Source organism: Marmota monax, unplaced genomic scaffold, assembly GCF_021218885.2.
Source record: "Marmota monax isolate L192 unplaced genomic scaffold, Marmota_monax_Labrador192_F-V1.1 WCK01_AAM20220418_F8-fsc00218, whole genome shotgun sequence".
Lineage (NCBI taxonomy): Eukaryota > Metazoa > Chordata > Mammalia > Rodentia > Sciuridae > Marmota > Marmota monax.
This window is the reverse complement of record NW_026694764.1, coordinates 2,360,755-2,383,568: the sequence shown is the minus strand read 5'-3', so window position 1 is coordinate 2,383,568 and position 22,814 is coordinate 2,360,755. Positions and strand designations below refer to the sequence as shown.

Below are 22,814 nucleotides of genomic sequence, written 5' to 3'. Positions count from 1 at the left end.
AACGAGTGGTGCTGATCTGGACTGTAACACTTTCCGACTCATTTTTTTTTTTTTTTCTGGCTCTAGACCACCCCCTCTGATATTCTTGAGGGAACTGACTCTGCCAGGGGGAGAGGGTGGGATCAGGAGGTCTGGTGCTTATCTGCTCCTACCTCTACATGGGTTAGACTGTCAGAATGGGGGAACAAGATAGCTAATTTCTGGTGAATTGGTCAGGGGGATGGGAATAGGTGACTAAGAGGGGTGTGGGGCAGTGGGGAGGAAGGCCCGGAAAGCCCTGGGCAAACACCCAGCTTGGGCTGTGCATCCTGCTCTGTGGAGGCCCAGGGCTGGGGCTCATGCACCACCCCGCCCCCAGCACATAACATGTGCTGATTTCCTCTCCGGATAAGCCTGGCTACCTCTCTGTTTATGGGACACTTCCCTCCCACTGCCCCCAAGTTCAGTTTTTTAGGAACATTAACCGTCTCTATGGTAATTACTATGGCTTTATGTTCCTTGTGCCAGGGCCTGTGTCTACCTGTTGGCTCCTGGGACAGAGGCAGGATGCAGGTACTCTGCTGTTCAGTCACCTTTGATATTTGCCCACTTGGACTCTGAGAACCTCACAACTGGGCCCCATCAAAGAAGGAAGGAATTCCCACTCTCCTTTATATTTATCCTGTGCATTTCTTTATTTTATGGTATAGACCAGCTCTGTCCAAGAGGAATATAATGCAAGCCACATTAGTTTCAAATTTTCTATAACCAGATTAAAAAAGAAATAAGATACAATTAAATAATAATATATTTTACTTAATGTATCCAACATATTTCAATGTGTAATTAATATCAAATTTATTACTGGGATATTTTGCATTTTTTTATACTGTCTTTGAAATCCAGTGCATAATTTACCTTCTCAGCACACGTCAGTGTCACAGTGGACAGTCACCAGCTGGCTGGGGGTCACCAGTGTGGACAGTACTGGTCTAGAGTCCACGCTCTTCAGCTTGGCCAGCTGCGTGACCTTGCAGTCATCACCTGAGCCTTCTGTGGGATCATCTCAACCTCCTGGGCTGTGTGGAATGAATGAGAATGTATCCAAAGCACCTGGGACTAGGCCAGATAGCTCTGAAGGCTTTACAAATGTCAGCTGCCTTCTCTTTCATGCAGAGGCTCAAGCTGTGTCCCCAGCTAGAATGTCCTTCCCATTTCTCTGTCTGATAGTCCCTTTCAGACACCTTTGCTAGCTCCTCCCTTTGCACCAGGGCTGGGCTCTATCCTGGGAACCGAGTGGCTTCTGCCTCTGCCCTAGCATTCCCAGCGCCACCCAGCGCCACCCAGCGATCCTGTTAATTATGGTCTTTCCACCTCCCCATGAGAACCCCCTGAGGGCAGCCGGCCTCAGACCCAGGTGAGGAGGCCTGGGTACCCATTCCCTTTTCTTCTTGAGCATTGCTTTGGTTGGATGAAATTGAGGTAGCCTAGAAATCTCATCTAAATCCTTCCCTCTACCTCCTTATGCAGATAGGGGACTGATGCCTAGAACAAAGGAACTTGCCCAGGGTCACACGGCATGCCCCAATGCAGCAGGCTCTCTAGCTCCAGGAACCTTGGGTGGAGGTAGGGCATATCCCCTGCTTCTGATCTGGAAGCTCAGAGATTCTGCTGGCCAGGGCAAGAGCCCTCCTGGACAGGTGAATTTGGGTTCTATTTAGTTCAGGCAGTTTGAGTTCCCTTAGGGCACATGGCTCCCTTGGCTCAGCCAACCCAGCAGCCACCCACTGTGTATTCTGAGTCCCCTATGGCTGCCAGGTCAGAGGAAGGAGGAAGACCCTCAGCAGAGGGTCTTAAGCACCCGCTCCCTTCCCAGCTCTGCTTCCTGATGCCAGAGCGGCCTCTGCCCCCGGGATCCCATTCTGCCATCTGTAAAATGGAAGCAGAACTGAGGGTGTAGGTGGTAGCATTTTGCTCCTGGAAACAGGCCCAGCAAGAGGGAGCTGGTCCAGGCCCTAATTATGGTTGGTGAATGACTATTGGAGAATTGAGATTCTTTCCCAACTTTTCGGAGGCACCTGTTCCCTTCCCAAGACCTATTTTCTTTCCCTTTGATCCAGCCCACCACACACTGGGCATTGGAGTTGGGCGGAGTGGGGACTGGTGATAAGAGGCAGAGCCCTGCCCTGGGGGAGTCCTTTTCTGCCAAAGAAGCTGAGACCAGTCTCCATGGCAACCACTCACTAACACAAACCCGGAAGGAGAGATGAGCCCAGGGACCCAGCCAGGAGCTGGGGCTCTGGGGGCTTCCCCTGAGTGGCCTCGCTGGATACAGACAGGGAGGGGCTGTCAGGTTGGGGGCTCATTCTCCCCATGGCTTTCTTCCCTATGTCCAGTAGAGTCTATCAGGAGCTGACGAATGGGGAAACTGAGGCCTAGGGTCTTTCACATGGGTACCAAGCCAGTCCTAGAGCCTAGTGACTCTGTGGTTATCCACGAGATAGGTAGTCACCTTAAGGATAAACACAGTCCCCGCCCTGCCCCTTTGAGTGGCCCTGTCCTGGTCATTGTCATGTCTATACAGTGGGGAAGTCCCAGCTAAGGGCTGAGGGGTGGAGCATCTTGATCACCTTTCTGGCAGAGGATATGCTCAGGTGATGCCACAGTGACTGATCACCAGCTGCCCTTTCCCTCAAGGCTGCTTCTCTCTCCAGGCACTTCCTGCTGCTTCTGCCAGCACCTCTACTGTGCTGCTGACCAGTCGGAGGAAGTGCCATGAGAGTCACCTAGCCTGGGACCCGGCGCCAGACACATCCCTGGCCTAAGCCTCAGTTTCCCATTTTGTGACTGGGGCAGGAAGGCTACCGACTGCATGCAGTTCATAGCCTTTCCTGGGAGTGAGGCTGCCCTAGACAGAGCTGCCCAGGGACAGAGCTCCTCATCCCTTCCCTAGACCCTTCCATAAAAAGAAGTGGCTTTTGTTTCTGCTTGGGTGTGGGGGACTGAAATCTTGAGACCGAGATAAGAATGAGGAAGGCAAACCACGCCTATGATCCCAGCAACTCAGGAGGCTGAGGCAGGAGGATCACAAGTTTAAGGCCAGCTCTAGGCAACTTAGCAAGACTCTGTCTCAAAATAAAAATTAAAAAGGACTGGGGCGGGTGCAGTTCAGTGGTAGAGTGTTCTTGGGTTCAATTCCCAGTAATACCAAAAAAAGAAAAGAAAAAGGGGAGGCAAATAACACTGCCTGAGCCCCAGGATTTTGGGGTTGGGCTCCTTCTTGGGCCCTGAGTGTCTCTGGGGCTGAGCTTCTTGCTGCTGGTTTTGCTGTGTGACTCAAGGGAGATCCTGACCCCCCTCTGATCCCTGAATAGAGATTTTTTTAAAAAATATTTTTCAGCTTTAGGTGGACACAATATTTTATCTTTATGTGGTGCTGAGGATCGAACCCAGTGCCTCACGCATGCCAGGCGAGTACGCTACCACTTGATCCATATCCCCAGCCCCTGAATAGAGATTTTTGTCCCTCTCTTGCTGTGGTCAGGTCCTCATGGGGTATTTGGTCTCTGGAACTCTTGTCTGCTTTGCTGGCTGTGCTTGCATCTCTCTCCCCCAGGATAATCAGGTCTGTTCCCCAGGAGCTGCCAGCCTCCATTTGCCCTGGTGGGTCCTGGTAGTGTTCTGTACTCCTTCCAGGAGGGCTTCTCCAATTCTCTGGACTGAACCAGGCACTTAACACTGGGGTTTTTTTTTGTTGTTGTTGTTCTTGTTTTCTTTCTTTCTCTTTTTTGTGGTGCTGGGGATGGAACCCAGGGTCTCTCACATGCTAGGCAAGTGCTCTACCTCTGAGCCACACCCCCAGCCTCTAACTCTTGGTTTTTGGCTGCTCCCTGTTCTGCTTCCATCACAGCACCTGTCCCCATGTAAGGTCACCATCTCCCTCCAGCCTTGAGGGGCCATCTATCTGTGACCCCAGCATCCATGTGAGGCTGGCCCAGGCTTGGGTGGTAGACTTGGGTTGACCCAGTCCTGTCTGACCCTAGAGTGGGTAGAAAGGGCGTTTGTTGGCTTGGATAGGTTAAGGGCCAGGCCACTGTTGCTGAGGCCAGGGCTTCTCTGCCAGTGACTGGTGCTGCCCTTTTGTCCTGCCCAGGGCACACAATGAGCCTCGGGCCTCATGTCTCCAGGAAGGAAACGAGAGGAAGTAGTCGGAGGCAATCCTTGTCTGCCCTGTCCTCAGTCTTGACAATGGGACAACCCCACCCCCATATTGGGCAGTGACTTCCAGACATCCAGGAGGGCCCAGTGGCGTCTTTGCCCTGTCTCCTCTGCAGATAAGGCATTGAGGGCACAGGGCTGGGCCTGGGTCACCCAGCGAGGCCTTGTGAAGGACAGCACTGGTCTGCTCTGGGCCTGGTCCTCTCCAGGTGGCTGAGAGGTGGGTGAATGGAATCCTGGAGAACAGGTGTCTGAGGGCAGAAGAATGGAAATTAGCTCAAGAAATATGTAGAGTTAATCCATGAGCCAGAGTTTGGAGCTGGAGGACAGGGCCCTGACCTGCTTCCTCCTCAGTCTTCTCCCCACCTGGAGACCTTGCTAGGGTTTCCCTGCACCTCAACTGCTAGTTCTGTCAGGTCTCTGTGGCCATTCACTGTTGAGCATGGTGTGCTGGCTGGGGTCCCTGGGGCCAGGAGCATGCTTAGGCTTTGAAAACTGTGGAGGGCTGTGCCTGGGCAGTGGTGGTTACTTGGGCACGAAACCATTACTAGCCCTCATATGAGAGCAACTGGCATGGGTGTTGAGTGCGGGGGCCAGGTGCTGCCTTTTTTCTAGAAGTTTCTAGCTGAGGGTGGCAACACAGCCAGGTCTAGGAGCTTGGAGGACAGCTCGTGCCTGATCCCTCAGCCTCTGTCCTATTCACCTGAATCTCAGTTTTCCACCCGAGAAGTGGGAGCAGGGGTCTCTGGTCTCCACGGCCACTGAAGCCACACACTAGAGCAGGCTAAGGGTGTGAGGGCCTGACCTGCGCCACTCTGAGGGGCCTTTATCTTTCCCCTACCCTTTCTGTCCCTATACCCTGGCTTTATCCTGTGTCAGTGAACGCACCAGTTATATCCCCTGAGGGTCACGATAAGGCTTTGGCTACCTCGTTCCGGACTCCTGGTGGTCTGGGGAGTCCCTGGGCCAGGACAGGGCTGGGAGGCTGAACTGGGAAGGAGTGGCTATGCAGAGCCCCCAAATTGCTAAGGCAGAGTCTGGTTCCAGGAAAGCTGGCCCCAAATGATAGGCTAGAACCACAGACCAGAGGCCCGGCTGTGGGCCCCGCCCACTCTGGGCATAGAGAAGTGGCTGGGAGGAGGGGGGCTCTTGGGTTCCGGGGATGGTGCCTCTCTGGGGCTGGTGGGGTCTGCAGGCAGGGCTCTTGGGTGGGGATGGGGTGTTCTTCCTAGGGGCCAAAGCTCTGGAGGGCCTCATCTTCATGGTGCCTACAGAGATAACCTCTAAGCTGTCCTGACATGAATGACAGGTTTGTAGAGTGGCTTGGGGGAGGGAGGGTTGGCCCATTTAAAGCAAACTCAGTTGAGTGCAGGAATGGACACAGCAGGGCAACCAGAAGCTCAGAGAAGGGGTCACTCGGCTTGTCGCTGGAGACAGGAGGAGGCAGATCACAGGGCAGGTGTGAGTGTGTGTGCTTGGGAGCTGGGGTCCCTGGCTCAGGGACTGCCTGGCGGGCCCCTGGCTGTGGGGGTGCCACAGGGGCCAGGCTGTGGTTTCCCAGCCTTCGCCATCCCGAGCAAGGTCAGCAGAGCCCGGCTCTTAGGCCCCTGTAATTACCAGGGGTGGGAGCTGTGGCTGAGCGCTGGAGTAGGGGCAAAACTGAGCCAGCGCTGAGGCCTCCACAGGAGGACAGGGTCCCTCTGAGAGGGATTGACCAATGGCAGCAGTCCATCCCTTCAGGTCCCTAGGGTCCATCTTTCTAAGTGCCTGCTCCCATTTTGGAGAAAAGAAAACCGAGGGGAGGGTTCCACATTCTTGACGGGCTGTTCCTGTGCCATTAGTTAATGATGACTGATAACGTTTGTGACGTATTGAGTACCTACCATGTGCCGGCCACTGTTGTAAACACTTTAGGTGGATTAAACAACGGAAACCTCAAAACAACCATGTGAAAACATTCTTGAAACCAAGTCATATTACAGAGGAGCAAACTGGGTCAGAGAGGTTAAGTAGTTTGACTGACTAAGGTCACACAGCAGGGAAAGTGGAAAAATTGGGGTGTAAAACCCAGATGGTCTTGTTCTGAAGCCTATGCTCTTGACAGTTCAGCTAAGCTGCCTGCTGCTCTGAGAGATGTTCAGGAGGAGGGACTGGGTGGTGATAAAGACAGTGCGTGGGGAATGTGGGGGAACAAGGTTGAGTACCCAGGGGCCTGTTCCTGCTGAGTGGACAGGAAGAGACCTCAGGATCTTGCTTTCTGCACCTTATATCCAAGGTTGTCTGAGCTAGTGCTCCCGAGGTCAGTGCTCTCTTACCCCTTGGCCTTTCAAGGACTCCATCATGTCAGCAGGTTGGACCTGGCTAGAGGAGGCCAGGAGTCCTGAGATCTGGACTCCACTCTTTTGGGGCCACCCAGCTGTGATGGGTGCTCACCATGAATATCTGGGACTAGCCCTCTGGGTGAATCAGGGCCAGAGGTCATCAAGCTCTGGACCCTAAAGGGGTCCACTTTACCAAGAGCCTCAGAGGAGGGAGGGGGCACCCTGGTAGGCATGACCTTGGATCCGGGCCCTGGAGGATAAGGCAGAAATGGATGGGGCAGGAAGAAGACGCAGGTAGTTGGGATTTGGAGCTGCAGACTGTGATGGGCAAGTCACAGGGGCCTCCCTTCTGGGTGATTCTGCAGACCTAGGTGGGGCCCAGGAGGCTATATTCTAACAAGCACCTTCTCTAAGGGGGATTGGGATTCTTGGGCAGGCCTGGGCACCACTGAAGTTCCTAACTTCTTTATTTACTGGGAAGAAATGGAGGCCCAGCTAGTTGCAGCTTTGGCTGGGTTAGGGCCAGATCCTGGGGACCTCCAGGGCTCTATTGCCCTGGACTTTATTCAGACAGCGATTGGGGAGTCACTGTGCATTACTGGGCAATCACACTTAATGAGCTAACGCTCTTCAGACTGTGTCTGCCACACAGGAAGCACTCAGTTCACATAAATATGTGCCCTGTTAGCATTACTGAACCAGGGGCCTGGCAGTAGATCTTGAGAAAGTCCTGGGTGACTTGAGGCGTGGCAAGAGATGACACCCACAAGGCCACAGCATTAGCTTCTTGAGTTCAGAGATGGCTCCAGAGTCCCAGCTCAGGACCTAGAACTTAGTTAGTGATTGCTTGGTGCTGGTGAGATCTAGCTGCAAGAGGGATGTAGCTGGGTCGGCAGAGGCTGGAGGGGAGGAGGCTGGCTGGTGAAGAAGAGACGGCTTGCTGGGGCCTATTCCTGGGGCTCAAGGAGGCAGGGAGAATGTAATAGCTGACTGCCAGGTACTCGGCTTGGGTGCTGCACTGGTTCCGCTCAGAGAAGGGGACCAGCTGGAAGAGCCGGGGAATGAGAGTCCAGGAAGCTGAGAAACAGAGGCATGAGAGTCTGTGGAGATGAGCACAGAGGCAGCTGGCCTCAGGGCAGTAATGCAGGTGAGGACATGGAATTGGGGGAGAGAACTCTTTCAAGAGCTTCCATTGAGCCGGACACGGTGGCACACGTGGTGTGGGAGGCTGAGGCAGGAGGATCACAAGTTCAAAGCCAGCCTCAGCAACTTAGCGAGGCCCTAAGTAACTCAGTGAGACCCTGTCTCTAAATAAAATATTTTAAAAAGGGCTGGGGATGTGGCTCAGTGGGTAAGCACCCCTGGGTTCAATCCTTGGTTCAACAACAACAACTTCCACTCTGCAGGAAGAGGGAGGAGGAGACAGATCAAGGAGGGGACAGATCAAGGTTGTCCTCATAGGTGGGGTGAGTGAGATGTGAGCAGGTGTCTGGGCTGTTGTGTGGGAGACAAAAACCAAGGGGAGGCTGAAAACCCAGGCCCAAGTCATGGACTGATGGGGTGGGATCTCTGCAGGGCTGGAGAGGGTGGGCCTCAGATAACACAGACCCCCGCCCCGGGGGAGGGAGCTGGGATGGGCAAGACTGGTGTTAGTGGATGAGAAAACTCAGGGGCTCCTGTGGTTCCAGAATGTGTCCTGGAGGGATGGGGACCCTGGGGCCAGAGAGCCTTTCAGGATGTGGATTTGGGGTGGCTGCCTGGAGAGGCTGGCCTTGTGGGCTGGGGTGGCTGGGGGCTGCCTCTGGGGTGGGAGCCCCACCTTGCATGTCCCTGGGCTGGTGGGGCTGGGGTCTTGGCTTGACCTGAGCTGTGGGAAGCTGTTCCTGGGCATGAGGCCCGTCCTGTGACCCACCAAACCTCAGCCTCCAGGAAAGAGGCTAAAAATAAGGCTGTGGTCAAGAAGGGCGGGGGTGTGCGGGCCCAGCCAGGCTGGGGCCCTGGAGGAAAATGTGAGACGAAGGCCGAGCTGCTGTGACACACGCTTCCCGTGCCAGCAGCCAGCAGGATCTTGCCCTCCTGTGGCCATGGCCTCATCCAGACAGAGCCTGGCCATGGGCCTCACAGCCTGCAAAGGTCCTGCTCTCTGGCCCTCTTCTTGGAGTTCAGGTGGAGTTCAAGGCTGTGCTCCCTCCTGATGGTAAAATGGTAGGTAAAATGAAGGTAGGGATCCAGGGTTTCCTATGTCCAGGGTTCTAGACTGCCCAAGAGCTCCCAGGGGCCTTGGATGCCTACTTGGATGTGGAGAAATATTTCTTCCCCTTACTAAGAACTCTATGTGGGAGAAGAAGTCAGGGAAGGCTTCCTGGAGGCAGAGGCAAATGCTGGGCCTTGAAATCAATGGATGGAGAAGGGGCCAGTTGCTGTGCTGCAGGGAGGAAGCAAGAATGCTTTGGCTGTGGACCTGTGAGCTCTGGTTGCCGCCAACCCACGTCCTTCCTTTGAACTGTGGATAGAGACCTACAGTCCTGAGCCTTGGGGATGTTTTTACTCTCCTACCATCTCCCAACTCCACCCATCCTTTCATCTACCAAAACTGTGACAGTCCCTGTTCTGTGTTCTGGAGCTGACTCACCATGTCCCGTGCCCAGTTCATGGCCACCCGTCCATCTGTGCATCTGCCCCACAGAGAGTCCCTGAGGTCCAGCTATGTGCTGGGCTGTGGGCTGGGGACAAGAGCAAAGCATGAAGAGGTAGTGTGGCAGAAGAACAAACTTTGGTTTTCAGGAGCAGACCTGGGTGGATATTGAGAAAAATGTGTTTGGTCTTCTTCCTGCCTCCTGGCATAGGGCTCCTAAAATCCTGGAAATCTTCAAAATGATCAGTCTCTTTATGCTAATGAATGACTGATGTCCTCTGGTCCCTGGGTAGCTTTAGGATAGGGGCAGGTCACAGGGAAGGCCAAGATGGGATTAAGGGTTGGGTCTTTCAGTATTGCCTTCAACCTGAGGTGAGAGGTGCTGAAGGTTGAGCTGACCACACTTGGCTGATGATACAATCAGCTGTGACTATGTGACTATATAATGAAACCTTCATAAAACCCAAAAGTCCAAGATTTGGAGAGCGTGGAGACAGTGGAAGTTCCTGCAGGCGGGTGAACCTGGAGAGAGCGTGGGAGCTCCATGTCCTCCAGCATCCCTTCATCTGTGTGCTTTGTGATGTCCTTTATAATAAATCAGGTGAGGGGCTGGGGTTGTGGCTCGGGGGTAGAGTGCTTGCCTAGCACGGCTGAGGCACTGGGTTTGATCCTCAGCACCACGTAAAAATAAATATGTCCCGTCTATACTAAAAATATTTAAAAAATAATAATAAACCAAGCAAATGTAAGGGTTCCTTTGAGTTCTGTTGGTTGCTATAGCAAATTGATCAAACCCAAGGAGAGGATTGTGGGAACCCCAATTTATACAAGTAAAACAGCCTGGGGCTGTGGTGGGCATCTAAAGTGGGGGGAACGGTCTTGGGGCTGAGTCCTCCGCTTTGGGGATCTGATGCTCTCTTGGGTAGATAGTGTCAGAAACGAGTGGAATTAGAGAATACCCAGCTGGTGTCTGCTGCAGAGTTAATTGCCTATTTGATGTGTGGGGACCCCCACCCCCCCACAGTTTGGTCAGAGAAGCAGTTTGTTATGAGTGTGTAATGGGAGAAATGGAATTTGTTTTTTTTCCTCTATATTTTCAGACCTCCAAAAACTAATGTGCTGTATGACAAAGAGTTTTGTGTCTTAGAGCCTTGGTTTCTTCATATGCAGAATGGAAATGATAATTATAAATACCAGGGTGCACAGCAAGGATAGAAATGCCATCCTTAGAGCCTCACCGTGCCCAGAAGTTAGCAAAAAGCAATAAATATTGTCTCTTAGCTTTTGGCCACACTGGGTCCCAGTAGTTCATATCCCTGTCCCTGTGTGTCTTCCCTATAGAATCCTAACTTGTCCTAAAGAGCAGTACCAAAGCTAGGATGGACATAGATGGGGCTGGGGACATAGATGGGGCACTGTAACTTATTTAGGATGAGGGAAGGGGAGAAATCAGGGAAGACTACTTAGAAGAGGAGGCAACTGAAATAACCTTAAAGGAATGGCAGTGGGCCTATGGATGGCAGGGCCACCAACTGGGATGCTGAAGTGCCCTGACCCAGGCCCAGAGGCCCTTTGGGACCTACCGGCCCAGGACTGGCCCCTGGCCTCCACCTTGAAGGCAAGGCCGTCGCCCCATTAGGCTTTGGTTATTAAGTCATTAACTGAGCCTCACACAGCCTCTTCATTAGGGTAATTGTGGTGAATTCACTCAGGGCATTAACAAGGAGGAGGCCAGTTTCTCTGGGCTGTCAGACTGCCAGGACACCAGCTGGGTCTGACCCTACAGCCGGAAAATTGCTCAGCTTCCCAGCCTGGGTCTTGAGAGGAACCTAATATTCAAGCCTCTCGGTGTCTTTTGCATCCCAAGCCCCAGCTGTCAGACTGGACCCCTATACAGTGCTTGGGGCTTCTGCTTTGCCCAGCTTCCCTGATGTGTGACTTTGAACCCATAAGTGGACTTCCTCTCCTCAGTTTCCTCATCTGGCAAGTGAGATAATAGCACCTGCCTGATTAGGCTATATGACGGTTAAACAAATGAATAACTTAATGCTCAGCAATGTAAACTACCATCACGTATAATGCCATCATTGTTATCCTCACCCAGAGCTCTGGGAGTCCCCCAGAGACCTCTGTCTTCTGCAGGGCCCTGTCTCTTCCTCTTTTCTCCCCCTCCCCTTCTCAGGAAGGGGGCTGAGACCTGTGGCCCCCCAGATCCTGCTGTCCTCAGAGATAAGCTGAGGTGGGGCCCCTGGGGCTGGTCGGGCCAGGGGCTGATTCAGGAGCACTGGCTAAGAGCTAGCGGGGCGGGGCCCAGGATTCTGCTGGGCCTCCCATAGCCTGGGTCTGTCTGCCTGCCTGTCTGTGGGCCACTGTGGGTGGCTTCAAGGCTTCCAGGTTCCCCTTTGATGGGCAGAGCTCTAAGAGGACAGGGGAGGTAGCTGGGACTTGGGAGCAGGGATGGTCTCAAGAACTCCCTTTCCCCAAAAAAGCAGGCCTGGAGCCCCACGTGCTTCAGACTGCATCCTACTTCCTATGGTTGAACAAACAGGGAGTCCTGGTTTTAATCTGGAGGGCAGCTGGAGTTGAGCGTGTGTGCGCACACGTCTGTATATACGCCTGGAGTCACCCCTGCCCTCTGGGCTTTGTGGTTTCCCCTAGGGCTGGGCCCGTACCTACCTGTTGCTTAGGTCCCTGTATCTGAGCCAGGGTTTGGCCACAGGTGGGCAAAAGGCTTAGGCTGGCAGATAGGAGGTGTGGCTGCCCCTAGGGCGGAGTGACCACAGGGCAGCCTCACCCATCTCTGCACTGTGGGCCCCTACACTGGTGGAGGGGTGGGGCCTCGTCCCCAGGCTGCACATGGGAGGCCCAGTGGGGCTAAGAGGGCCGTCTGGGCAGTGGGGAGGTCATAGCAGGGTGGTTCTGGGGTAGGACCTAGCTGGGCTCTGAAGGTGGGAAAGAGGGCTGAGCTGGGCTGGGCTGAGGGGTCTCCTAGGTGGGGTGGGGTGATGGGGTACCCAGGTATTACACGTTGCTGATAAATATCCTCTGTCTCCCTCTCTAGGTGTCCTTCTGGACATCCAGCAGCACTTTGGGGTCAAGGACCGAGGCGCTGGCTTGCTGCAGTCAGGTGAGGCTACCTCCTGCCTTTGCGGCCTGCCCAGGTGCTGGCATCTCCTCCTGTTGGCCGGGGGTTCTTCTTCCCCGAGTCCTGACTCCTAGAGGCAGCACGGGCTTTTCATCAGATCTCACCCTTGCCACCCACAAATGGCACTTGTCCAAGCCTCTGCTGCTTTTCTTGTAACACATACCACCTGCCCCAGGGGCTTGGGAGACAGACACACCAAGGCCAAGGGCCCAAACCCTGTGTGACCTTTTTGTGTCCTAGGGTCTCACTGAGACCTAGTGATCGGGGTCCTTTCCCAAGGCTGATGAAGAGACCTCCTTAGATGAGTGGGTTGGGCAATGCCAGTGAACCATTGTGACCATTTCCATCTGCTGCCCCCAATTCCCAATTCCTTCCATTGCCATTAACCCTGGGAACCACCTCTTAGATGGCAAAGTGAAAGAGTCCACCTGGTTAACCCCTGAAGGTTCCCAAACCCAGGCAAGAGACAGAGAACCTGGGGCCTGGGTGAAACTGAGGCTTGAGAGTCCCTGCCCCATTTTCCCTTGGAGTCTCAACCTTCTGATGGACTGCTAGAGGTAGGGCAGAGCCCCTCTAGGCCACTATAAGCTGAGCAAGGGCTATGTGGGAGGCCATTGAGCAGTTATCCCAGCCTGTTGGCTCCTCCCTCTGTGAAGAGACCATGTCTCCCTTGTCCCCCGGGTCCTTGCCCCACCACGACCCCAAGGGACTGAGGTCCTGGCTCCCTGGCCTATCCACTGGTTGTTACCATTGCTGGTCATGCTCAGCAGGTCCTGGCTGCCTGGGTGGAGATTCAATCTAGTGCTTTATCCCAGGGCTAGGGAAGGAGGTCTAGTTCTGATGTGGCCCCAGCCTTGCTGTGTGACCCTAGCCTAATGCCTATCTCTGGGCCCTTGATTCTGGACTCCATTTAGCTGTGAGGCCTAGCCAGATGTGTGGTAGAAGATCCCTGATGTGCATTTGAGTTGTGAACCCCTTCCCCAGCTTGGGGTTCCTAGGAGGGAGGGGATGGAATGTGCCGGCTCTGTCCAGGAACCTGCCTGACCTGTCTAGGTAGCATTCCAGTATGTACAATGCCTCCTTGAGCTCACGGAGTGCCCCAGCTACTCAGCCAGTCCACCTGTCCTTACATCCCAGATGGGGTCTTGGGGCTGAAAGAGAGGGGATATAATGGCTCCCGGGCTCAGTCTTAATAAATGAGACTTACTAAGGTTGGAGCAAGGTAATGTGGCTCAGCGTCCCCCACAGGTGGTTAGGTCCCTGCCCTGGCAGACACTGCCTCTATCCAGGCCAGGAGCCCAACCCCCTCCCCTGCTCCTTCCTGGGCCTCCCTGTCTGTGCCAGAATAAGTCAGCCTGCCACACAGCCTGGGACAGCTCTCTCCAGCCTCCTGGGCCCTGCACACAGTGACCAGCACTGACCAAGAAGATGGGTTCAAGCTGGTGGGATCTGGGGAGGAAGTAGAATGCCAAGCTGGTGAGGAAGGGGCAGGGGAGAGCCTTGTCACCCTAGTCATCCAGCTCGTAGCCCCTGAGCCTCATTGTTCTGGCCTTGCTGACTGATCTGGAAGGAGGCTCTACCCTGATCCTCCTCCATTTAACACCCCTGCATGAACATGTTCAAGGCCACAGAGCCTTCCAGGGAGAGGGTGGGGGGCATTGGCCCCAAGACAGCTGTGTAGGTCAGTGCTCTGTTTCCTTCTGCCCTTATGTTTTTTTTTTTTTTTTTTTTTCCTTTTTGGTGGTGCTGAGGATTGAACCCAGGCCTTGTGCATATGAGGCAAGCACTCTACCAACTGAGCTATATCCCCAGCCCATGTAGACACATCACCCACAAGCATCATCTCTTTTGAGTCTTCCAATGGCCACACAGCTTTTGCCGGCTTCACTTGCCCAACAAAGAGACAGGTCAAGAGAGCAAACCAACTTGCTTAAGGTCTCATGGTGAGAGAGTAGCAGGCCTGGAATAGGGACCCAGGAGGCCTCTGTAGATGCAGCCTACTTGGCTTGGGGGGGAGTTCACATGTCTGGCATCTCAGCGGGATGGGTGAGATTTCTGGGCTTGGTGAGAATTTCCAGCATTCATAGACTCTCTTGTGTGAGTCCTTACCCTGTGGCCTTTAGCCTGCCACCCACAACTGGCACCCCTGGGATGGTTCCCTGAGTGTCCTTACCTCTTTGGCCAATGAAGCCAGTCGTGCTAGACCAGGATGTGACTCAGTGGGTAACTCAACAAGTCACCTAATTGGCCTGTGCCCCAGGCACCTGTCTCTTCCCCAAGCCTGATAAGGTTGGAGCCGGTGTGGAGGGCGCCAGCTGGGTGTTGGTGCTTGCCTGGATCAAAGGGCCAGGACTGGGAGTGGCAGCCTGCTTATTTGTGGGCATAAGGGGCTGCTGGGCTGGGAGGCAGGGTGGGGGGTAACTGAGGGTTAGGCCTGGGCCTGCCCTTGCTGTTTCCCCTTGGGACCAGAACATCACTGGTTTGGGAAGGGCCCACTTTCAGCATTCCCCTTGCACTTGGCTGCTTGTTCAGACCAGGCTCCTGGGTCACCTGAAAGAACCATAGCTTAGCCTCTGTGACAGCCCACCGCAGAATTATGGCTTTTGCAATTTTCTTGGGTCTTGCAATTTTGGAATCCCCCATAACCCACATCTAAAGGGGCAGCTGCTTCTCAACCTACCGCTTGGCAGGCCCCATCCTGGGTTCTGCCCAGACTCAGTCCTTGCCCTCAGGTAGGTTCCCTCTGTTGATGGCTCATCAGATCACCGCTCAGGCACAGGGGGTACTGTGGGAGCCTGGTGGATGGTACAGAGTTTGTACCTAGCCACCTAGGTGGCATGTGAAGAAGACTTCTGAGGAGGGGACATTTGAATGGGGGCTTTGAAGGATGAGTTAGGGTTTGTTCAGGGGAAAGGACTTTTATGTAGCCAGTTTGTCAGATTCAGTAGATACGAGGAAACCTTCCTCTCCCCTTCAAGCTAGATAAAATATGCCAAGAAAACACGTTTAAATTATATGGCTGAGCTTAAAAGCTACAGCTAATGGGGAAATTCCCAGGTGTCGGAAGCAAGGAGCTGAAGTCAAAAACTGGAGTGGGAGCTGGAATCAAAGCCAACTAATTCAGAATATTTAGAGATCAGATTCATGCCTTCGACACTTGTTATAGTATTTTTAATATAAACATTTTTTTTCATGGAATATTTTAAACGTATGTGAAAGTAGAGAGTCGAGTACAACAAATTTTCACATGTTCATCACCTAGATTCATCAAAGCATCACAGTCTGGCCCAGTTTCCTGGCTCAGGGCTTCTTCATTCTGATGACTGGGCAGTGCAGGCTTGGGCTCCAGGGTCAGGGGGATGATTCAGTGTCCTTCCCAGAGCTCAGGCAAGTTCCCTGATTCCAAACTGTGCTCCAAGCTGGCAGGCACTTGTGCTGGTAGAGCCTCTATACACAGATGGACACTTCCTTCCTGGCTCTGGCTTTATGAAGAGAGGCTGGTTCCTGTTCCTGCTCCTTACAGGACTGGGACCTTCTCCATGGAGGCTCTGTGTTTTCAGGGGATCCAAAAGAAGCAAATCCCAAACTGTTCATATCCCAGAGCCTGCATGGGGCCCAGATGAAAATTCCCAGCAAACTCAAATTCAAAATTAACAAACCACACAGGAAACTCATCTCTCTTTTTTTGGAGGGGAGGTACTGAAGATTGAACCTAGGGGTACTTAACCACTGAGTGAGCCACATCTCTAGCCCTTTTTTATATTTTAGTTTGAGTCAGGGTCTTACTAAGTTGCTATGTGGCTTGCTAAGACGCTGAGGCTGGCTTTGAACTCATGATCCTCCTATCTCAGCCTCCTGAGCTCCTGGGGATTACAGGGGTGCACCACCACACCCAGCAGGAAACTCGTCTTCATGAGAGGGCCCTAAAGCTGCCTGAAAAACTACAGAGAATAGACTCATTTTAAAAGGACTTTAAAATTAGGTGAGCTTAATTTTCAAAGTTCAAAAGAAAGATTAGGATTGATAAGACAAGAATAGCACATTATGAGAAAAGAATGGGGAGATGTTTAAAAGCCCAAAGTTCTAGAAGGGAAAAATGTAAGTATTGAAATAAAAAATGTGTTAATCTGATGGGTTAACAAGCAGAATAGATGTAGTTGAAAAGAAAATAAGCAAATGAGAATTATTAGCAAATGAGAATTATTAGCTGTAATTCTGACTGTGGGCTGAAGGATTGGCATAAATGTAGCACAGGGAAGAGAGTAAAAGTGATGTTTGTGACAGTGCCTGGCTTTAGTGAGCTGTGGTTTGTCAGCTGTTTGCTGGAGTAGGGAGAATGGAGGGACAGGAGGCAGGGCAGTGGGTGGGTCTGACTGTGAAAGGCTTGCAGATTGGGATAAGATCTCCAGTTTTGTCTTGGGGCAATGGAGAGCCAGAGAAGGTTTTGGAGCAAGGTAGACAGAAGATGCACGTATCACGGTGTTCTGGTGGAACCCAGAGCAGGAATGGATGGCAGAGGAGGTTAGAACACACTCAGGGTTGGGGTTTGTGGGGTTAGGAGGAAGCATCAGTATTGGGGAGGTGGGGATGGAGGAAGAGCCAGCTCAGACTGAAACCAGACAGTGCCTGTGCTTTGGGGCCAAGTCTCCTGGCTTTACTCCTCTCCCCTAGGGCTTGGCCAGTTTAGTGACATCCTCCATTCCAGCAGGCCTGGGTTCTGCAGGCAAGGCTGGGTGGCCCTTCTGACCATCCTCCCAGGGCTCCCGTTCAGAAGGCGGCCTAAGAGCCTTGCTTGCTGAGGCCACAGGTTTCTATCCCAAGCAGGACATGAAAAGGGAGGTGGTTCCTGTCCTTCCTGTGGGACATTTGAGCATGATGGGCTTCCATAGTGGACTGCCATCTGTTTGGGGGCCTCCCCATTAGCTGGGATGGGCTGGGCTGTCCTTGGATGACACAGCCTGACCCCCACCCAATCCATCCTGCTGGAGCACCGTCCCTACCCACAGGATGTGGACGATGGCAAATCTCTCAAAATAACGGGTCAGTTGGAGCTTGGGCTTTGTAAAAATAGCCCTGGTTCAGCCCAGGCCCAGGCAGGAACTAAATGCAGGCTCTTAAATAGGAGGCCAGGGATCTCCTAGCTCAGATCTTGCCCTCTCTTGCTCCAGGACCAGGACCACATTGTTTTTTTTTGTTTGTTTGTTTGTTTGTTTTTTTAGTGCTGAGGTTGGACCTAGGGCCTTGCACTTGTTAGCAAGCATTCAGTCACTGAGCTCCATCCCAACCCTAGGACCATTTTCTGAGTTCAAACAGGCCACATGTGAGGTATGTGGTGAGGGTAGCTTCCCTCACCATGGACTGGGTCTTGAGTGGCTGCCTACAAGAACACAGAGTCCCCTGTGCGTGTGCTTTGAGCTTCTGGCTGCCGTTGGCACCCTGGACTTTGGGACTACTGGGGGAGGTGGATAGCACCCTGTCCGGCCCCCTGTGTTTCTGATGGCCTTGGGCCAGCCCGTGAGGAAGAGGGAGTGAGGCTTTGAGCCCAAGTTCCCGCTGCTGGATCAGGCTCTCCCCTCCCACCCTGCTGCCTGTGGCCCTGCCCCCCTGGCCTGGCACCCTGCCCTGCTGCTCCATTGTCCCAGACCTGTGGGCTCAGCACACGTGAGCTGAGCAGGGCTTCCCCACACCCCGGCCACAGGATGTCCTCCTGCGGGAACTGCTGGGAAAGCCACCCCTACCCAAATCAGGTGGTGGGGCAGCCAGTCTGGCCAGAAAGCTCCCCCCAACAAACAAAGACCACGGGCTAGAGGGTGGGCGTGGGGAGGCAGGCTGGGGAAGCTTCTGGCCTGGGCCAGTGTATTTCCTGCAGAGCTGCCTATTGGCTGAATGAGCCTCTGTGTCCCCATTAGGTACAATTCCTTTGCCAGGAAAATTCGTCCTCTTGTCTCTACCCCTACAGTACCAGGTCCCCCTGAGGACTGGCAGGGGTCCTCCCTCCTGTGTGGGGCTGGGTGGGGTGGGGAAGTGGTGGGTGAGACTACAACGATGGACTCGGTCTCCCTCCTGACCCTGGATTTCTTTGTCTCCAAGGGAAAGACACAGAGGGGCAGGCAGTCTATGTTATCTGGGGCAAAATTTTGTACCCTTTGGGGCCTCAGTGGCCCTATCTGTAAAATGGGGACAGAATGATGGGGTTCAGGTGAGCTAAAGGCATGCAGATGCTTGGTGACCTTGGCCAGGCTGGGGCTGGTAGGTGGGGGCAGGACGTACTGCTTCTGAAAGGAGTCCATCCATGGTTCCGGCTGCTCCTGTCCACCCCACATGAGCACGCAGAAGCTCAGGAGTCAGAAGGGGGAAGTTCTCTTCTGCTGCCCTGTGGGCCTGAGAGTAGGATGGAGCAGGGCAACCAGAGTCTGACCAAGGCCTGGGTTACCTGTTTCAGCCTCCTCTGCTTACCCTGTGTATGCTTTTCTAAGTGCCCCCTTCTTGGGGAAGAACAGAGCACACCATGGTTCTAGAACCCAGACCTAGTCCTGGTCTTCCGGGCCCAGTCTCCCTCCAGGGCCTCATCTCCCCCTGCTTCCTCCATGGCCTTCCCATGTCACAGCCCAACCCATCTCCTTGCTGTCCCCAGCATGTCCTGACCTTTCTCTGACCTTGGGCACATCAGCTGGGACTTTACCCCTTCCCAGTCTGGCAAGCCTGTGGTGTGATTTAGAGGAAGGACTCTGGAGTGAGCCAAATTGGGGTTTAAATTCTGTCTCGGCCACACTCACTGTGTGACATCACTTCTCTCAGCCTCTATTGTCTCCTTGGTAAGATGAAGATAATAGTGAGAATCCACTGAGAAAATTGTGAATAGGTGGAGGGTGTGTCCCAGGCCTCGCCTACAGTGTTTCAGAAATGATAAGTGTAGGTATTAGCAATAGGCATTACGCCCCACCAACCCTTATACGGTACTGCTCAGATTTGGAATTTACATTTTAGTACATACTGTTGACTTGAGGTCTATCATCACAGTAAACTCCTATGCACCCTTCAGTGCCCAGCGTGGACATCACTGCCTTCATGAAACCTCTGTTCACTATCCGGGCAGGATATGGTGCTTCTTGCTGGTTCTCCAGCCATTTAGCCCTTTAAGTGGGGCAACCTATAGATGGGATCAGACAGGGGGCATCCCCTACTCTGATCTTTCCATCCACCCCCCACCTGGCACAGACAGGCACAGAGAAAGCAATTTGTCCTCTGCCCTAACGTGTGTAAGTCCTGATGCCCCTGAAATCTCCTTCCTGCCCACATCCTGATCTGATCTCAGGCAGTTCCTGGGAGGCAGGTTCAGCAGGAAAACATTTTTTTTTTCTAGATTTGAGGAAATAATATCTGCCATGACTGATCTACACAAGGGCCCAGTGTTGACCGGGCTGGCCAGCTCTGGGCAGGGTGTGGCGTGAAGCACCTTACCCATGTTATCTCATCTAGGACTCCAGGGGAGCTGCTATTTTTATCTTCATTTTACAGATGAGGAAGTTGGCGTGCCGGAGCTGGCTCCTACTGGCTCCTATTGGCTCATGAGAGTCGATTGTTAGATTTTCAGGAATCGTGCAAGCTGGTTGTTAGACGCGACCATTGTTAAAAACTAAGTTATATAAACTTACGATTAAATAATTTATATTAAAACAAGACAATACTTATTCAAACGTCATCACTTCCCACTTATTTTACTACTTTATTATCTGTGCTCTGATGGTTAATTATGTTATATTTTCTGAGGGGAAGGAACCGCACAATGGTGGGTCACGGCACATCTCTTCCCAGCTCTGATAGGTGATGTGACATTCAGCCACAGCAGGAGTTTACACCATGGAGATTGGCAGAGGCTGCCTAGCAGATTCCCCCTCCCGGGCTCCCTTTTTAGAGCACAAGTTGTTACACACTTACCAGCACACCATGGAAGGGGAGACCCAGAAAATTTGCCGCCTGGCCAGGGTTACCCAGGTAGGAAGGAACAGAGCCGGACTTGACTGCAAGCAGTGTCTCTGGCGCCCAGCTTTGTGCACCTCTATGCTGATCCTGCCCTAGGCCCGAATCACTCAGAACTGGATTAACAGGTCCCCCAACCCACCCATACACACCTGCTGTCCTGCTCTGGGCTGGAATAAGACAGGGACAACCACACCTTTCCAGCCTAGTCAGGAGACCTCTGCCTTCTGCCTTCTCTCCCCTTGTTCACCTCCGCCCCAGCCCCCGCCCTCTTCCTTCCCTTGTCTCTTTTAGTCCCCGTCTCCCTGAGGACTCAGGTCCATGGAGGGAGCAGCTGAGCCCATGTACACATTCAGCCTGGTGGTCAGCGGCAGCCCACTGGGCCTTTGTCTGGCCATCTGCCTGTCAGCTGTGGGACCGCCTTCCGTGGGGAGGGAGGGGGCTGCCTTGCTATGTGACCTAGGGTCTACCCTGCCTCCTCCTAGGCCTCTTCATTCCTGTGACCGTTAAGCCCCTTCCTGTCACTGACGGGGGGGCCTCCCTGTGAAGTCCTCTAAGGCTCTACTGCTCCCTTGTTCTGGAAGGACCAAACCAGCTCAGCTTCCTCTAGTATTCCCCTTCTCACCCCTGGAGTCACGCTAGTCTCAGTGGGCTACACTGTTCTACCCTCTCTGGCCTCTCAACGCTGTCTTTGCCCTTTGCCCTCTTGGTCCCTTGCCCCAGCCTCTCGCCTCTTTGCTTTTTCTCAAACATGCTAAGTACACTCTTGTCCCAGGCCCTTTGCACTCGCTGTTCTTACCCCTATGGTAGCATGATTTATTTCCTCACCTCCTCTGTATCTTTGCTGAATTGCCACCTTTTCTGATACTTCTTTTTTTTAATTTTATTTTTTTAAATACATATATTTGTATATATATTTAGTTGGACACAATACTTTATTTATTTATATGTGGTGCTGAGGATCCACCCCAGTGCCTCATGCATGCTAGGTGAGCGCTCTACCACTGAGCCACAACCCCAGCTCAATCCTTCTATTTTAAATGGAAACCTCTGCTTTCTCTTTCTCTATTTTGTGCATGTTTTTTTAGTCTCCTGTTTCTGCCCTTTTACCCTCCTTAGCACATATCACCATCTGATATTCTATTATTTATTTATTGTCTATTCTCCTCACTAGAAAGAAAGCTCCAAGAGGGCAGGAACTTTGTTTATTCATTGCTGTATCCCAAACACCTAGAACATTGCCAGGTACATTATAGGGACCAAGAACATTTCGGTTGAATGAATAGATGAATGAATGCATGACAGGGTTACAAACCATCAGGAAGCCTCTGCAGCCTGGGAGTGAAGGTAGCTGGGTGATCTGGCAGGTACTGAGAGCTGCCGTGCCAGGCCCAGTCCTGCCCTGATTGGCTGTGCGACCTTAGGTAGATCCCTTCCTCTCTCTGAACCTCTCTCCAAAGTACAATAAAGAGAGCTATGTGGCAAAGTGTAAGGAACATAGGCTCTGGAGGTCAAGATTCCCACGAGGACATTTATTGCCTGTGGGGCTTTGACAAGTCACCTTCCGTCTCTGAACCTGTCTCCTCATTGGGGCGGTGGGTGGTGAGCTGAAATACAGTGGTACGCCCTGACCACAGCACTTGGTGTAAAGAAAATGGCAAAAATGGACGTGCATTGAAGAGGATGTGGTCTCTGTATCACCTTAACCCAGTCAGGCTTTTCTCCCTCCTTGGGGCAGGGGCTCAGCTTCCTTGGTCCTGGTCCAGGCTGAGCTTTGTATCATGGGCACTTGGCCTTGGGTAGCTGGGCCCAGCCTAGGGACCCTGTGCCACCCCTCCAGCTCTCCTCTCCCCGCACAGTGTTCATCTGCAGCTTCATGGTGGCTGCCCCCATCTTCGGCTACCTGGGTGACCGCTTCAACAGAAAGGTGATCCTCAGCTGCGGCATTTTCTTCTGGTCGGCAGTCACCTTCTCCAGCTCCTTCATCCCCCAGCAGGTGAGGCCCACCCTCCTGGCCCCTCCATTGGGTGACGAGGCTTTGTTCGCCTTGTTTGGGAGTTTCAGCTCCTTAGCTTGAACCCCAGACAGTGCCTTAACAGCGCAGAAGGCAGGGGTGGGGGGGGTGTCTTCACTGCTTTTGTAAATCAACTGTGCAGATAGGCCTTCTCCAGGCGGCTGTAACTGAGGGCCATGCAGCCTGGGTGACATCCTGACTCTTTCTGAGCCTCCCTCTGACTTGGGAAAGGTACAAGGAATGTGGACACAAATCTGGCCTAGGGGTGAGGACCTTGGCTTCTAGCCCTGGCCCTGCTATGTGACCCTGGGTGAGTCCCTTCCCCTTTCTGGTTCTTGTTCAATTTGCTCTTTGTCAGATGGCCAGCCACGTGCTTGAGTCCAAGTTCCAGGGAAGGAAGCATCAATTCAAATAAAGATGCTTCTCGCTTGGCTCTCACAGTCCTGGGCTGGAGTATCCCAACTCTTGTTGCCCACTCAGCTTTGGGACCTGGAACAACTCTGAGCCTCAGTTTCCTCATTA

General features: G+C 53.0%; 1 protein-coding gene across 3 annotated transcripts in view; it reads left to right on the top strand.

Moving 5' to 3' along the window:
• Spns2 (SPNS lysolipid transporter 2, sphingosine-1-phosphate) overlaps positions 1–22,814 on the top strand; it is a 36,614-nt gene that overhangs the window by 2,449 nt on the left and 11,351 nt on the right. For all 3 annotated transcript variants that reach the window (XR_009225011.1, XM_046424976.2, XM_046424975.2), the window contains exons 2-3: positions 12,215–12,280; positions 22,138–22,274. Coding sequence is in view for 2 of the 3 variants with exons in the window: in XM_046424976.2 (XP_046280932.1) it covers positions 12,215–12,280; positions 22,138–22,274 (203 nt within the window). In the remaining variant the exon portion in view is untranslated. The remainder of the gene's footprint in view (positions 1–12,214; positions 12,281–22,137; positions 22,275–22,814) is intronic.